Source organism: Panthera tigris, chromosome D4, assembly GCF_018350195.1.
Source record: "Panthera tigris isolate Pti1 chromosome D4, P.tigris_Pti1_mat1.1, whole genome shotgun sequence".
In the NCBI taxonomy this organism is placed as follows: Eukaryota; Metazoa; Chordata; class Mammalia; order Carnivora; family Felidae; genus Panthera; species Panthera tigris.
This window is the reverse complement of record NC_056672.1, coordinates 90,417,424-90,434,386: the sequence shown is the minus strand read 5'-3', so window position 1 is coordinate 90,434,386 and position 16,963 is coordinate 90,417,424. Positions and strand designations below refer to the sequence as shown.

General features: G+C 61.0%; 1 protein-coding gene across 6 annotated transcripts in view; it reads left to right on the top strand.

Annotated features, from left to right (window-relative positions):
* SARDH (sarcosine dehydrogenase) overlaps positions 1-12,823 on the top strand; it is a 61,249-nt gene extending 48,426 nt beyond the window's left edge. For 5 of the 6 annotated variants that reach the window (XM_042964513.1, XM_042964514.1, XM_042964511.1 and 2 more), the window contains 4 exons: positions 7,113-7,275; positions 7,775-7,943; positions 9,588-9,723; positions 11,186-12,822. In XM_042964513.1, the coding sequence (XP_042820447.1) occupies positions 7,113-7,275; positions 7,775-7,943; positions 9,588-9,723; positions 11,186-11,311 (594 nt within the window). In that variant the 3' untranslated portion in view covers positions 11,312-12,822. Of the gene's footprint in view, positions 1-7,112; positions 7,276-7,774; positions 7,944-9,587; positions 9,724-11,185 lie in introns of all 6 variants that reach the window. The other variant, XR_006210583.1, reaches the window with a different exon arrangement.
* Positions 12,824-16,963: the final 4,140 nt, after the last annotated feature.

Here is a 16,963-nt window from a genome sequence, read left to right as displayed (position 1 = left end):
GATGGCGTCCGGGGCGTGAGCTTCAGAGGTTCTGGAAGCTCCCCTGGGGTAGGGCTCCGTCCTTTCTCTACAGGCAGTGAGTGGTGTTCTCGCTCTACTGTGCTCTGTGGTGTAGACAGCTCAGGGACTATCCAGGGTGACTTGAAATCTGCGGTTCCAGGGGCGGCTGGCTGGCGAGGTGTGCTTTCCGCTAAGGAGCGCAGGGGGTAGGGTTGGTGGCGCATCCGGCCTTCCGGGGGCCTGGTAGAAGGACCCCGAGGGTCGGACAGCTTCTGTGGAGCTTTTCAGATCCTCAGAAAGGGTCAAGTTTTCAGATCCTCAGAAACGGTCAACTTGTTGTTGACTTGTGGTTGACTTTGTTGTTGTTGTTGACTGATCGATTTTGAGAGAGAGCGTGCACATGGGGGGGGTGGGGGGGGGTGGGGAGGCGGGCAGAGAGAGAGGGAGAGAGAGAATCCCAAGCAGGCTCCACACTGTCAGTGCGGAGCCCGATGTGGGGCTCGAACTCACAAACCGTGAGATCGTGACCTGAGCCGAAATGAAGAGTCGGACGCTTAACTGAGCCACCCGGGCGCCCCGAAGGTCAAGTTTTTGACGTGTGATTTGAGCATCGTACCTTTTATTTATTCTTATTCTTGGAAATTGGTTTGCAAACATCCTCTCCCACCCCCCCACCCCCACCCCCTTCACCATGCCCAACTGCTGCCATCACCACTATCTTTGTTACCATAATCACCTTCCCCAGAGCCACCATAGCCACTGCACACCCAGCCTTCTGGACCAGACCACTGGGGGAAATTGCACATCCCCCCTGCAGATCATTATTAGAATCGAGGATGTCTTGGGAGCCTCCAGGGAGGTTGAAAAATGAAGATCCTTGAACCTATCGCCAACATTTTCTCCCCTTTTCCTGTGGGTTCAGGACGCCAGGCCCCTGCAGAGGGCCGCCCGTGCTCTGATCTCTGCCCACCCCCTGCCTCCAGGGTCCCTGGGAATCCTCATTTATGTAAGAGATGGCTGAGTTGGGAGGATGTGCGTGGTGTGTTGGGGGTGCTGTTACACAACCAAACGCCTGGAAACTTGTAAGACTGCCATGAGCTAATGTGATCTGAAAAGGTTGGACGTGCTGGCCTGAGTCCGGGGGCCCAGCTGCCGGAGCCCTCCTGCGATATTTACCCGGAAAGGCACACTCCGGGCTTGTTCTGGTGACGCACGTGCCCAGGGCATCCCACGGGAGCCACGTGGCCTCCCCTGCCCGGGGGGCCCCTGCGTGGCCTTTGATCTGAGCCGAGGCGGCGGCCCGGCACCTCCCCGGACTCCCGTCCCGTCCACGGAAAGCCGGCAGGAGCGCCCTGAGGCACCAATATGGAGGCAAGCTCCTGGATCACGTCTTGCTAGAACCCAAGCACCCAACAATCTTCGAGTGAGTCCGTCAGGGCAGGGAGTGTGGATCTCACGGCACCCGCACGGGCTCTCCACTTGGAAACCCTGGCGGGGCCCCCCCCGTGCTGCCCGCTTCCCAGTTGCGAGGCCTCCCCCGAGTACTGGGCGGGCTGGTGCCAGCGGGAGAGCCGCGGTGAAATCTGTAGGAAGACTAGTGAGCCACAGTGAAATCACCAGCAGCGGAAGGAGCACTTACACCACGGAAAGTGGTCAGTGCTGCAGAACACCCCCCCACCCCACCCCGGGAGATGATTATCAAACATTTCCCGGGACATCAGCGGGCCTGGGGCGAGCGACCAAACTCCCCCTGAGTCCCCGCTTCCTTATTTGGGCCGGTAACACCACTTCCCCCGTGGTGAGCACCCTGCCTGGGGCTTTATGGGGATGATTCTGTTGAGCGCTCCCGTGAGCCTGTGAAGGACATACGGGTTTTTATTTTTTTAAATTTTTTAATGTTTATTTATTTTTGAGAGAGGGAGAGGGAGAGGGAGAGGGGGAGCCACAGAATCCAAAGCAGGTTCCAGGCTCTGAGGTGTCAGCACAGGGCCCGTCGCGGGGCTCGAACCCACGAACCGAGAGATGGTGACCTGAGCCAAAGTTGAACCCTTAACCCACTGAGCCCTCCTCCCAGGTGCCCCAATGAAGGACATACTGTCATCATCCTGGGCTTGCAGAAGAGACTCAGAGGGACATCGGTCACCAGGGGACTTTTTATTTACTTATTTATTTTTTTTATTTTTATTTTTAAAAGTTTATTTTTTTTGAGGGGGGAGGAGCAGGGGGGGAGAGAGAGAGAGAGAGAGAGAGGACGAGGGAAAGAATCTTAAGCCAACCTCCATGCTTTGCCCAACGCAGGGCTCAATCCCACGAACTGTGAGATCACGACCTGAGCGGAAATAAAGAGTCGGACGTTCGACTGACCGAGCCGCCCAGGCGCCCCTGGGGACTCGGATTTAAACCCGAGCTCGCGCTCTCGGCCACCGTGGTGCCTGCCGCTTCTGTGGGTGGCTGGCCCGTCATGGACCGCTGTCAGCACGAGCGTCTGCTGCCCTTCCCTTGCTCCTGGCACCCAAAACGTTAAGAAAGTAGTCACCCAGTCTCCCTGGGCGTTAGGCGCCCGTCCATGGAGAAAAGGGTGGTTGTTCTGTTCTTACCATTTGAACCTTTTTAAAGCATGTAGTTCAGTAGTATTAACTGGATTCACATTGTTGGGCAACAGATTTCCAGGACTTTTTCATCTGGCAAAACTGAAACTCCATATCAATTAAACAACAACCCCCATTTGCCCTGTCCCCAGCTGCTGGTAACCACCAGCTACCTCCCGTCTCTATGAGTGTGACTAGTTTAATTCCATGGAAGTGGAATCATATAGGACTTGCCTTTTTGTGTCTGGCTTATCTCACTTAGCACGATGGCCTCAAGGTTCATCCGTGTTGTAGCAGGTGTCAAAATCTCCTTCCTTTCATTGGATGATAATATTCCATTGTATGGATAGACCCCAGTTCTGTTTATCCTTTCCTCATTTCTCAGTCGGGTTGTTTTGTTGGTGTTGAGTTGTAGGGGTTCTTTATGTATTCTTGATATTAAGCCCTTATTAGATATATGGTTTGTAAATATTTCCTCCCACTCTGTAGGTTGCCTTTTCACTGTTGGCTGTTTCCTTCGATGCACAGAAATTTTCGTGTTTGACGTAGCCCCATTTGCCTAATTTTGCTTTTTGTTACCTGTGCCTTTGGTGTCGTGTGGAAGAAAGCATTGCCAAGTCCAATGTCATGAAACTTTCCCCCGTTTCTCCTGGGAGTTTTACAGTCCTAAGACGTACAGTGAGGTCTTTAATCCATTTTGAGTTAATGTTTGTATATGGCGCAGATGCGGCTTCATTCTTCCGCGTGTGAAGGTCCAGTTTTCCCAACACGTTTGTTGAAGAGACTGTCCCTTCCCCGTTGAGTGGTCTTGGCAGCCTTGCTGGAGATCGTTTGGCCACACACGTGAAGGTTTATTTCTGGGCCCACTTTTCTATGCCATCGGTTGGTTTGTCTGATTTTATGCCAGTACCACACGCTTTTCGATTATGGGAGCTTTGTAGTTAGTTTTGGGATCAGGAACTGCAAGTTTTGCGGCCTTACTCATTTTCGAGATTGCTTTGGCTGTTTGAGGTCCCTTGAGATTCCGTATGATTTTTCTATTTCTGCAAAAAGCCTCGCTGGGATTTTGACAGGAAAACACTGAATCTGCACATCGCGTTGGGCGGTATTGATATCATAATGATATTGTGTTCCAATCCATGAACATGGGATGTCTTCCCATTTATTCATACCTTTTTTCGTTTCTTTCGGCAAAGTTTGGTAGACTTCAGTGTAGATGTCTTTTACCTCCATAGTTAGGTTTCTTTTTAAGTATGTTGTTCTTTTTGATACTATTATAAATGGGGTTTTTTAAAAATTTCCTTTTTGGATTGTTCATTGCTGAGGTATAAAAACCCCATTGATTTTTGTGTGTTGGTTTTGAGCCTGTGTTTATTAATTCCAACAGTGTCTTGGGGGGCCTTTAGGGTGAGAGAAGGGTCCTGATTTAAGGTCCTTCCTGATGACCTTCCATGATTTTGTGACTTCATCCAGGGCCTGTGGCTCCTGTAAGAGAGTGGGGCTCTGTTTTGCAAGGGGGTTTGCCTCGGTTTGGGGCTTGCTTTTGAAGTCAGTCCCACCCAGTCTTTGCTGGCAGATGACTGTGTCCCAGGCACCATGCTTCCCCTGAACTTGATGATCAGAAGCACTGTCCTCTCCCATCTATCAGATGGGGGCACTGAGGCAGGGAGGAGAGGCTGACCAGAGCCCATGATCCAGATATCCTCATTTTTAGCTTTTCCTCTTTATTGTGTGTCCCTGCTTAGAAGAAATGAGCACCCACCCCCCCAAATCCACGGCTTCAGTGGAAACAAATGAAGATGTCTTGAAAACCAGCAATTCTGTGAACTCAGGAATGCACCTGGGCTTCCCCAAACTCCCTCAATTTGCCAGAAGCAGAAGTCCATCTGCCCCTGTTTTACTCCATCGTTTGGGAAGTATTTATTTATAGCACCTACTGTGTGCTGAACCTGAGCACAAGGGTGCAGTAGAGAGCCAGGCAGCCGACCCCTGGCCCGGGGAGTGGGGCGGGGGGTGGGGGTGGGGTTCCTGGGAGCCGTGGAAGAGGCTGGGAAGAGGCTTTCCACCGATGAAATCACGGAGCCCCAGGGCCTGACCCTCTCACTTAACTGGGACCGTGTGTGTCTGACACGAACCCGGGCCATTAATGGGGGAGCTTTAAAAATGATTTTTCCTATTTCAAAATGAGATTGGCTTTGAGCCCCAAGCTCCTCCGTGGGCTGTCTAAAATTAGAACCCCGTTGACAGGCAATCTTTGTCAGGGGCCCACGGCTTGCACTAGGGAAGCAGGGAAATGTCAACAGTACATTTTCTGTGTCGATTTTGAGTTTTTTGAGAGGCCTGGGCAAATGGCAACTCAGAGCAAATGTTCACTGTTTCCAGAGCTTTCGGAACCCAACCCCTCGGCAGCAATGTGATTAAAGTGTCAGGTTTGTAAGGAGCTGGGTCTGTGCTCGGGAGAGTGGCCTCCGCCCCCTCCTGTGTAGACAGTAATCCAGTCGGAGCCACACAGGCTCGCGGCAGCGATGGGGTAGGCTCCTTCCTCCCCGTGAGCTCTGCACTTTGCTGTACTTTCCATGTGCCTCTTGTGACAAGGACGGTCCTGGAGCTGCGGGCTCAGGCCTTACCCCCGGGGACACCGTGGACTCGAGGATTTGCCCGAAGGCCAGGAAGCAGGCACTGTGGCTGGGTTGTAAATGACCAGTAAGCAAACCAACCATACAGGACAGGTCACGGGCCAGCGGGCAGGGTGCTGCCCGCTGCTGGCTGTGGCCCCCACACAGCCGCCAGCCTGGTACCCAGAGGCCAGCTGCCCCATCAGAGATGCGTGGCGCCTCTGGGCCTCCGTTTTTGCATCATCCCCTGGATGTTATTTACATGGGTCTCTGCCACCATGTGGGAGAAGTGCTCCAGTGACGGGATGTGTGTGCAGAACGTAGCCCAGGGAACACTGTGTCAACAGCACTGTCCTCTCCGGGGCGTTGGGGACGCACAGTCCCTTGCTGGCCCCTGGGGCCCAGCTGTCACTGAAGTGGTCCTCACAAAGGTCCTTTCGACCCCACTGTATGCCCCTCTCTCTCTGTCCTCCCCTGCGCACCTGCTCCAGCTCGGTGTCCTGGCCCCTGCTCTCCGGGAAGGCCTGTCCGCAGCGGGAAGCTCTGTTACCTGCCAGCCGGGCCGGGCCCTCCCAGGCAGGCACCTTCCTGCCCAACACTTGCCCACCCTGAGTGTGGTTGCCAGAGAACTGGCTTGTGCTTCTGGCTCTGGCCTTCTAAGACTCCAGGCCGGGGCAGGGAAGGGGGTGGGGGGTGGGTGGGTGCAGAGGCTGTGTGTGTCTTCAGAGCCCAGCATCTGGCCAAGGCTGACCAGGCCGGGGAGCAATCACAGTGCCAACTCAGCACCTGTCTGCTTCCCCTCTTGATGTGTCAGAACCCATCGGGTGCAGCCACGGTGACCCCTGAGCTGGGCCACCGACCTCCCAGCAACTCACCCTCACAGACAAACCTCAGAGCTTCTTTTTTATTTTTAAGTGATTGATTGATTGATTGATTGATTGGTGTTTATTTTTGAAAGAGAGAGACAGAGAGAGACAGAGTGCAAGCTGGGGAGGGACACAGAAAAGAGAGAGACACAGAATCCGAATCAGGCTCCAGGCTCCGAGCGGTCAGCACAGAGCCCGACGCGGGGCTCGAACTCACAAACCGTGAGATCATGACCCGAGCCGAAGTCGGATGCTTCACCGACGGAGCCACCCAGGCGCCCCAGACCTCAGAGCTTCTTAAAACAGACAGAGCCGGGCTCCTGATCCCATTTACAGATGGCGAAATTGAGGCCAGAGGGAGGCCAAAGGTCGCCGTGGTGACTGAATGGTGGCCTCCAAATAGGTGGCTGTGTCCTAGCCCCCCGCCCAGAACCCGAGTGTGGCCTCAGTGAGACGTAGTGTCTTTGACGTTGTGACTCAGGTAAGAATCTTAAGACAGGATCGTCCAGGACCAGGGTGGATCTTGGTTCCAGTGACAAGTGTCCTGATAAGAGACCAAAGTAGAGAAGACACAGAGGAGAAGCCGTGTGACACAGAGACTGGAGGGATGTGACCACAAGCCCAGGAAGCACCTGTGGCTGGAGGAGGCAGGAAGGACCCTCCCCCAGAGCTTCTGGGGGGAGCACAGAGTGCTGCCACCTTGATTTGGGGCCTCAAGCCTCCAGAACGGGGAGAGAACACACTTCTGCTCCTCTAAGTCCCCGGTCTGTGGCCATCCGGTACGGCTGCCCCGGGACACGTGCACAGTGACTTAGAAGAGTGAGGCCTGGGAACCGTGTGTCCGCTTTCTCCTGCTCCCAGCGCTGACACCCCTCTTTCCCCCTAGAGATTTCCAGAGCAGTCTGGAGCTCTGTCCTTGGAGACCCCATCCCTGGGTGCTGGGCGGCCAGGGCCGGGGCCAGCCAGTGAGAATGGTGACAGTAGGCACTCGACCTGGGTCGCCTGACCCTAGCCTGGGTCTGAGTCGTGCCCTGTGCCCCCAGGTGCGGGCCATGAGGCTCTCCTTCGTGGGGGAGCTGGGCTGGGAGCTTCATGTGCCCAAGCCAGCCTGTGTGCCCGTGTACCGGGCTGTGATGGCCGCAGGCACCAAGCACGGCCTCGTCAACGCCGGGTACCGGGCCATCGACTCCCTGAGCATCGAGAAAGGTGTGTGTGGGGCCCACAGGGCGCCCCGGGGCTGCCCGGAGCCACGCTGCAGGCGGGGGGGGGGGGGGAGCGGGGGGTGTCGGCCCCTGTGCTTCTTCCCTGCCCCACTCCCCTTCCCGCCTGCCCCTTTCTGTCGGCCTCCCCAGCCTTCCCCCCACCAACCCCCGCACTGCGCACAGACCGTGGCTTCCACGCAGGCCTGGGGCCGGGGCTGGGGTCCCTGACAGCAGCGCTTGGAGGGCGAGGGGGAGGGGTGCTTGCCCAGCCTTGGGGGGGCGGGACCGGAGCTGGATTTGGACTGGGTGCCTGGGTTTCCCCAGGGGGTTGGAAGGATGTGAGGGCAGGGCTGCTCGGGTCCCTCCCTGACAGCTCACCGGCAGGGCAGAGGCTGGAAGGGGCGTCTGCTCCCGGGGCCTCGCCCAGGGGACCTTCTGCAGGTGTGGGAGGAGCCGGCCCCCCACGTCTGCTGGGCACCGACCCCAGGGTGTCCTCCCCGCAGGCTACCGGCACTGGCACGCCGACCTGCGCCCCGACGACAGCCCCCTGGAGGCGGGCTTGGCCTTCACCTGTAAGCTCAAGTCAGCGGTCCCCTTCCTGGGGCGGGAGGCCCTGGAGAAGCAGCGGGCCGAGGGCCTCCGCCGACGTCTGGTGTGCTTCACGGTGGACGAGTGAGTGGCCCGTGGTCCTGCGTCCGTCCGTCCGTCCGTCCAGTAGGACGGGGTCAGCAGGGCCCGAGGGGACCCGGAGGGGCTGGGACACACCCTGCTCACACACAGCTTTTGAAAGACAAAGGTGCCGCCAGGCCACCTCCCGTGGGTGACCCCGGGCTGAGGGCCCAGCTTCCCAGTCACCGTGTGGTGACTTCTCACCATGTTCCGGTTAAGTCCCTCCCACGACAGATGGTGGAGGGAAGGCCAGGCCGCGGCCTGGAGACCTGGGGTGCCAAGGGACAGGGTAACCCAGCCGCAAGAAGGAGAGCCCGTTCCGGGGACCCGACCCCTCCACTTGCCCCGGAGGGGGGGGGGGGGCGGGCTTTGAGCAGGTGGCTCAGTTATGTCCTCGGGATCTGCCCATGCTGTCCCAGGATTCCACCTGGGCGGAGTGACTCTGAAATGACAGTCCCAGGCTGGTGTCTTCTCGGGAACCTGGGTAGCAACGGTCTCCAGGACGGCGGCTCGACTTTGCTGATTTGCGGCTGACAGGCTCCCACGAACGCGGCCATTCTCCCGGATTTCTGGAGCCGTCAACAGAAGTGTCAGGAGACACGAGGGGGGGCAGAGGGGGAGCCGAGCTGTGGCTTGTCATCGCCCTGCTGCTTCTCCCCGGGCTCCGGTCAGACCGGCCCCCCCGCACGCCGCTTGTCCACCTGCTGGGGAGCAGCCCAGGCTCCAGTTTGGGGGTATAGACGGAGCAGAGCCCTGCGGAGCCCCTGTGCCACCTGGCCCCCCGGGAAGCACCTGCGGCCTGATGTCTGTCTGGCTCCGGGAGCCTCCGATGCACCCGCCACAGCCCTCCGGCCCCGCTCGGGTGTTCTCTGCAGGGCCACCAAGGCAGCCAGGGCGGTTCCGGTCCTGAGGAAGGGCACGGCCAGGATGCCCCCTACCCCGGCCTGTTGCCTCACGTGCAAACAGCATGTGCCCCACAGGACAGGGTGGGACGAAAGGGCAGGGATTTGTCGCGGAACCGCCGTCTGTCCCACCCTCTTCCCTCATTCACTCGGGGCCCAGAGCCAGAGGCCCCCGCGCCTCGTCCCCGCGCCTTTGCCCAGGGCAGGATCCGCACTGCTGCGCCACCCTCTCCTGGGGGGCGGCCGGCCCCGGGCACCCGTCAGGCTCTCCACAAACACCGACCCAACACCCAGAGGCACGAGTCTGCAGAGATTTGCACTAAATATGCCAGGCGCTTCCGGGCGCTGGAGCATCTGTGATTGTAGTCTAATCTCTGCGTTTTCTCTTCTGAATTTTCAGAAATGTTATAGTCTGCATTCATACTAAAGAAAAGCCCTTTTGATAGATAACACAGCGTTCTGTGGAGAAAGAACCACAGTAAAACAAGCCTCGGGGGCATAAGGCTTTCAATTATTCAGAAGTCAAGGAAAAGCAAGTTAAAAGGCGGGCCTTTCCCAAATACCTGGGGTCTGTCCCTGCAGACGCAGAAGTCAGGGCCCGGCAGTCGTCTGTTCTCGTTCGGGCATCCGCTTGGACGCTGTGCCTGGCGACCTGGGGGCCAGGCACTGGGATGGCTCCAGGCCCCAGGGCGCGGGTCTCCCCACTGGGGGCTCCGGGGCCCCAGCTCTCTCTTGCTTCTTCCAGAAAAGTGCCCATGTTTGGCCTGGAGGCCATCTGGAGAAACGGCCAGGTGGTAGGCCACGTCCGGAGGGCTGACTTCGGGTTTGCCGTTGACAAGACTCTCGCCTACGGCTACATCCGGGACCCCAGCGGCCAGTCGGTGAGTCCGCCCCACCCCCCACCCTGGCTCTGCCCAGGGAAGCTCGGCTCCCCGTCCGGCTCCCTGTCAGCGCCCCGTGCCGCCTGCACCCCTGCGCCATGCTGGACCTGGGCGACCGGGCGCGGCGAGGTCACGGTTGATGGGGCCGCGTCTCTGGCGGGGTCAGTGGCTATTTCTGTATTTTCTCTCTGAAAAAATCCGACTTTGGGAGCTCCAGGCTTCTCTTGGTCAGAAAGAGGCTCTGGGCCAGGGCTAACGCCCTCTGCTCCTGGAGCCAGAGACCCAAACCTCGAGGCTGGGGTGGGCGCCAGGGAGAGCAGAGGCCTGGACCTCATCCTCCCAAGAGCGCATTCCTCTCCTCTCTTTCCTCGTCCCACGTGTGCCTGCACACGCATGTACGCACACGTGTACGCGCGTACGGACACGTGCAGCCATAGACACGTTTTGCCACGTGACCATTTGTAAACCCCAGTGACCCGCACTGAGCCCGGCTCCTCCCTGCACATCGGCAGGGGGCGCGGAGGCAGAGAAAGGGCCCGTTGAGGGCCTGCAGGGGTCAGAGCCCGGGGAGGGGGCTCGAAGCACTTGCCAGACTGGCTGGCTGCTCACGAGGGTGTCAGTGGCATGGGCTGTGACGCGAGCGAGGAGGGGGAGGAGCTCACCGCCGTAGCACCTTTGTGGCCGGGCCCGCTTGCCTTGCTCCCTGGAGGTCTGCACCAGCCCCGTGGCAGCCGGGAAACTGAGGCGCTGAAAGGCTCTGGCCGTGGGGGCCGAGATGCTCACCCAGCCGGGGCTGAGCTTTCCAGCCTCAGCCTTAGACACTCGGAGGACCCCAGGCTGCAGCTCCCCCCACGTGCGGCCAGCAGAGGCCCCAGAGGGAGATCCACTTGGAAGAATGAGCAGGGAGGAGGCGGGTGTGAGTCAGACCAGCCCAGGCGGGGGTGCCAGGGACGTGCCGGGCCTGGCATGTAGGCCTGGGCAGGGGGCTCCCACCCTGGGCCTCTGGGGGTCCTGGGACCCGGGCTGCCTGTCCTGCATCGCTGGGAGAGAAGAGATCTCTAGGAGCAGGGCCCACGGTGCCTTGCCCACGGCCGGCCCTGGGTGCGGCCCCTGTACTGAGAGGGCAGGATCCCCGTGCGGAGCCAGTGTGCCCAGGGTCTAGGCACACGGTCCTTTTCCCGTTCCCCGGTTTCGCAGGGATCCACGCTTTCTGCAGCTGGAGGTGTCCCCACGGGCTGGCTGCCAGCCCGCGGCTCTGCTGGGGCCCCAGGCGGTCAAGTCCAAGTCAGGGCTCCTACGGGCTCAGGGCGGTTGTTGGGTTCACAGGAGGGCCCGTGGCGCAGAGATGGGTTCGCCCAGAGGGAACGGGGGAGGCCGAGCCCGCCCTCCGGGAAGCAGGTAGATAGGAGCCCAGCACCCGCCAGGTGACGGGTGACCCACGCCCCCTCGTGTTCTGCAACAGGTCTCGCTGGACTTTGTGAAGAGTGGTGACTATGCTCTGGAGCGGATGGGGGTGGCCTACCCTGCCCGGGCTCACCTGAGGTCTCCCTTCGACCCTGACAACAAGAGGGTGAAGGGAATCTACTGACGCCCCCGCGGGGCGGAGCCTCGGTGCATCAGGAGGCTGAGACCTGCTCCGTCCCTCGCTGACCCTCCCCACGGGGCCCGCCGCCCTGGCCCAGGACCGGACCCGGCCAGAGCAGGGGCCTCCCCGCCCTCCTAGTGCAGAGCTGCTCGCCCCCCAAACAGATACCACCCGAGCGGACAGGAGACCCAGAGGGCCTGTCCTATGGTCACTGACCAGAGGCTGGCCTCTAGTCCACCCCTACCCCCCAAAACAAAGCTGCAAGGTCTTGGGCTCAGGGAGCGTGCCACGTGGCCCTCTAGAAGCTTCTGAGAAGGTGCGTAGTTAACCCCTAGTAAGCCCAGTATAAAAGCAGGGAAGCAAAGGGATCCGCCTGGTACCCCAGGCCTGCCTGACGAGCAGACTGTCCAGAGCAGAGCACCGCTGGAGAGTTTCCAGGTGCATCTGGAATTAGGGACAGAGGATTGTTTAGTACTGTCTGCCCCGGGCGCAGTTTAGAGGCAGAGAGCAGGGGTGCCAGCTTGGCTGGATCCCTGCGGCCAGGCCGTTGGGCACGATGGTCGGTTCCCCAGAGGCTGGCAGAGGAGGGGATCCAGGAAGCAAATTCTACCTGCCTTGACCTGTTTCTCACGCGGGAAAGCGTTCTGAGCACCACCAGCTGGTGAAATAGGTGAGCAGAAGCAGGGGGTGGGAGGGGTGGGTCTCACATCGGCGCCCTCCCTCGCCCATGCAGAAGCCCCACCTCCTGCCTCAGTTTCCCCAAGAGCACGTCGTTCACTAGGTTCGTGAAGGAACGGCGTGTTGCCGGGTGAGAATCCGACAGACCCCGCCTGCCTTGTGGCCTCTGTCCTTGCTTTGTGACTGCGACGCGGCTCCCGCCTCCCTGCTCTCTCCACTTGTGGCCCCGGGGAAGGGCCTCGCACAGGGTCTTAAAAGGGGGTGACTCCCCCGCACCCCTTCTCTGGGCCTTCAGAGCTCTCTAACATCTGCCTGTGTGATCCTCCTCCCTGCCTTCCTGGCCAGGATAAGCGTGTGTCCCGCCCCGTGCCCCTGTCCCCGGTCCCTCCTCTGTCACCTCTCCGGCTCACCCCAGCAGGATCTCGGCGCCCACCGGGCAGCCCGGGGGCCGCCCATGCGGCCTTGCCCGGCGTGCCTGACTCTCTGGGGAGCAGAAGGTGGCGGGTGTGCGGGGGACAAGGAGGACAGGGTCCCCGCAGACGCTCGCAGGAAGCCGCACGGTCGCTGGGGCAGGGGGCAGTCCCTGGCGAGCCCTGACTGCTTTCAGATGCTCACATAGTACACAGCCCCACCGTGGACCACGCTGGAACAGGTCAGGCTAATAAAGTCGAAGTCGTGGGAAGATGTTTGGGTTTCACATGGCCTTTGGAAAGCTCTTCGGCCCCCTCGCCAGACCACAGGCTGCGGAGCTTGGGCCTCTGGGGCTTTGCGCGCCTCCGGCAGAGGAGACCCGGAGACCTGTAGCCTCCCGGCTCACGCAGGCCTGGCTCCCGCGTGAGAGAGTCTGGGGGAAGCCCAGTGGACCCCGAGGGGCCAGAAGTGGAGAGGAGGGGAGACGGCTTCCCAGAAGGCCTGGCCTGCTTCCCCGGGCTCCGCGGTTTGGCCCCAGAGCCCTGGATTGGGCCGGGATACGTGTTCCCCCCACAGCCTGTCCTGGGTAGGGGGAGGCTAAGTGTGAGGGGCGGGGGGCGATCCAGGTTCCCATCTGACCGCTGCCTCGGGGGCTGAGCTCAGAGACAGGAGCTTTGACTCGAGCCTTCGCTGTTGGTACGTTTGCGTCTCTGCCGCGGGGAAATAACCCGGCCCCTCCGGGGAGGGCATCGGGCCACCACGTGGGAGAGGCCAGGGAGCCACCTCCCAGGCTCTCCTGCCAGCCGCAGGAAGGTCCAGGTGGGGCCACAGCCCCGGGCGTGCCGCCTCAGTGGCTTAGGGCAGGGTGCATGCGTTCCCACGCGTGTCCCCGGATCAGTCCTCTCTCACCCCCGGTCTAGACACCTGTGGCCCTGTTTTTGAAGGTTTTACTGGACAACGACACCATGGCCCTCACGGTGGCTGAGCACCGCCTTTCAGGAACTCTGGGCTGAGCTTGGCTGGGAGTCGAGAGGAGAGGGGCCCTCAGACTCAACCTGTGTGCCGGCCCCAGCCGTCCCTGGAGCTCAGGGGGCCCCGGGGGAGGGGGGCGTGCAGTGTCCCCCCGGGAGGGCAGGTGGGCAGGCCCCTGCTTAAGTGCCGGTCTTGCTGGGCTGTGCTGGGCTGCCAGAGACGGCTCGGGTCCGCAGCGGCACGTGCATCAGGCGGCTGGCCCTCCACCTCTGGTCTTCCAGGGGTGAGTGGGGAGGAGCCCAGCTGGCAGGGAGGAGGTGCCCGCCTCCCCAGGGGGGACCGATGGCCCTGGCAGTAGAATGCCCGGGTGACTCCCAGCTCACTCCATTCCCAGATGCCTCACGTGCCCGGAGCTGGCACGTGCCCTCCTCCCTCCAGCACGGCAGATATAAGGGACAACGGACGTGCTGGGGAAAGAGAGGCGCTAGAGTCACACCCCGAGTGACTGTGGACAAGCAGCCCATCATGTGCTAAGGTCCTGGGGTGGGTCTGACCTGCCGTGTGACCAGGGCCAGGATCATGCCTCATCTGGGCCTCAGCCATGCCATTTGGGGGAGGTGGGGGGGCAAGGTCCTTATGTTCCCCACCCTGCCCCAGCTTGGGGACACCCCCTGTGGGGCTCCTGCCTGCCGAGGACCCTCCCTGCTCCGGTGGGAGCACCGTCTAGTCCGGATGGGGCCTGAGTGCTCATCTCATCCCCACACCCACCATGAGAGGATGCGCAAGAGGCCAGGGGCACCTGGGCACAGGACAAGGGGTGGGAAGACAGCGTGTGCCACAGCATCAGGCCTGCGGGCTGCCGGCCTGGTTCTTCTGAACGAGTCCTGGTGTCCCTCACCGTCTCACTCAGTTTCTAGCATTTGCCGGTGAATCTCCTCGGCTCTCCCCTCTGGGCACATCTGGAGCCTGACCCCGTCTCCCGCCCCCACGGCTGCCACCTGGCTCCTGGTTACTGCGCCGGCCTCCACTGGCCACTGCCTCCCCCCTGCAGCCTCTCTGGCCTCTCGACTTCCCGCTGCCCCCCCACCCCCGCTCAGCCTTGCCCGCCTCCCCCCTGTTCCCCACCGCACTGCACCTCGGGGCCTTTGCTCTCTCGGACTCCCCTCCTCACCTCCTTCAGGACTTTAGCGTCACTTTCTCCTTTCCCAACAAGCCTGTCCCTAATGGCCACCCACATGTCCCGCTCTACTCGATGCTCACTGCTATCTGCATATTGTTCGCTTCCTTATTGCCTGTTGACCGTCTGTACCCTCCCCCCACCCATGAAAGCCGGGAGGGCCCCACGCTCTGTTGAGGGTCCAGCCCCAGGGCCTGCCCCACAGCTAGGACTGGATGAGTAGCTCAGACCAGAGGCAGGAGAGGGGAGGTTAGGGGGGTGTCGAGACCCAGGACCACGGGGACTGGGGGACAGTAGGGCCACCTCGGGGGCAACTGTGATGCTCCGAGTCCGTTCTGGGTCCAGACCTCCTCTGTTTATGAGCAAATGTGCCGAGGGCGGCTTCCTCACCCCATTCAAGTCAGGTTTTCAAGGGGGCCACCACACCCCCCCCCGAAGTTCCGAATATCAGAGGGAGAGCTTCCTGGATTCTAGTCTAGAATCTTCCCTTGAAGGCTCCCCAAGTCCCTGTTAGGAATCTTCCACAAAAACCGAAGTTTCTGGCCTGGGACTCCCGGGACACAGCGGGCTGCCTTCCATCCCAGAACCTCCCAGAAAATCAGGGGAACGTGGAGTGTGTGCGTGAGGCTGGTGGGTGTGCGTGGAGAAAATAGAACGGTGCGTGTCCCAGGGAGACTGTTGGTGGTTTTCAGTGCGTGTCGCAAGGGCTAGAGGGGGACTAAACGGGGGTGCTTTGTAATCAGAAGCTTTGTCTTTCGCTGCAGCGGAGCGGAGAGAAGGTGGGGGCACCAGCGATCCTTGGGACTCAGTTTCTCTGTCCGCACGACAGGATGGGGGGGCGGGGGGGCGGGGGCCGGGGACCAGGAGAGCCATTGGCAGCCGGGTGAGCCTGTCCCTGCGGGGCATTTGGGGACCTGTGGGAACATTCTGCTGGTCACGACGGGGGGCTCTGCTGAGGCTTTGCACGGGGTGGGGGTGGGGGCCCAGGAGGCCAATCCTTCTGCAGCGTGAGGGACGATCCGGCTGCTCTTTGCAGAGCCAGCCGGGGCCGGGCCCGCTGCGGCCCATCGGGTGTGTGTCCCCCCCCCCCACCGCTCAGTGAGGCTGGTGCTGTCTGGGACCGCAGCCCCGGGGGGCAGCGCAGCCCGGGGGAACCTGCTGCGATGAGCCAGTGCTCTCTATCCGTGCAGTATCGCAGCCACGGCCACATGTAGCTGAAATGCGGCAGGTGTGACTGAGAACCCAAATGTTCCCTTGTATATCATTTTGATTCATTGAAAATTATGCTTGAATAGCCACATGAGGCCCCTGGCCACCGGGCAGCACAGCCCTGGAGCGTCCTGGGGCCGGCTCAGGCAGATACACCCGCTCTGGCTGGAGCCTGCAGACTGAGAACGCCCGCCCCCCCACGCCGCCCCCCTGCAGACCCTCTCAGCATCAATCCTGCGTGAGCACACCTCGGCCTGGGACTCAGGGCACTTCACAGCTGCCCGGTCATGCCACCCTCGCAGCCCCTGCCCCTCAACGGGCAGCAAGGGAGACGGGCCCAGAGAAGGAAAGCGGCTGGCCCAGGGCCACACAGCAGAGAGAGGAATGGGAACCCAGGCTGCTAGACCCTCACTCTTCCTCCACCGGACTGCTCAGAAGAGCCCCGAGGGTCATTCGAGGGACTTGGACCAAAGTAGCACCCTCGCCCTGACGGGCTGCTTTTAGGTAATAAACCATTTCTCCCAGATGCCCTTGCCGAGTCCTCGGGGGGCACAGGGATGGTGCCTGTTGCCCAAGGAAATGGAGGTGGAGAGTCCAGACTTGCAGGTGACGCATCCGGGCTGGCTGCTGGGCGGCACGGCTCCCTCTGGGCGACCACAGCGCCAAAGTGTCGGGCTCTATGCCTCAGTTTCCCTTCCTGCCAACGGGAGCAGATACAGCTATGCCGTGGGGTTGCCGGGCGGGCTGGCACAGAGCCAGTGTGCACACGGTGGCGGCTCTTAGCAAGAACGGGGGTGCAACAATCCAGGCGGGGCTGGATGGAGGGGCGGGGGCGGGGCAGGGTGCACGCAGCGGTCCCTGCGGGAAGCGCACAACAGGCTGTCCCGGGGGCACGAGGCAGACGAGCCTGAGAGGGTGAGAGTGAGTGACGTGGTGGGGGGAGGGGCTGGCATCCGGGTGGCGGAAGGTTCTGGACGGGTGCGATTTCCCTATGGCCACTAATCCGCCGGGGACCCTGGGTGAGGCGTTTCTCCTCTGGGGAGATTGGGAGGCTGCAAGCGCTGTGTTGGGGGCTGGGGGCTCAGGAAGAAAGTGATGGTGGCCAGGAAGGGCCCAGTGGGGGTGAGGCTGGCTCGTCGTGGTCTGCGGGTCCTCCTGGCACCCTCTCCCACAGCCCCGGGCTGGCCAGGACCCTTGTCCCCGCTGGC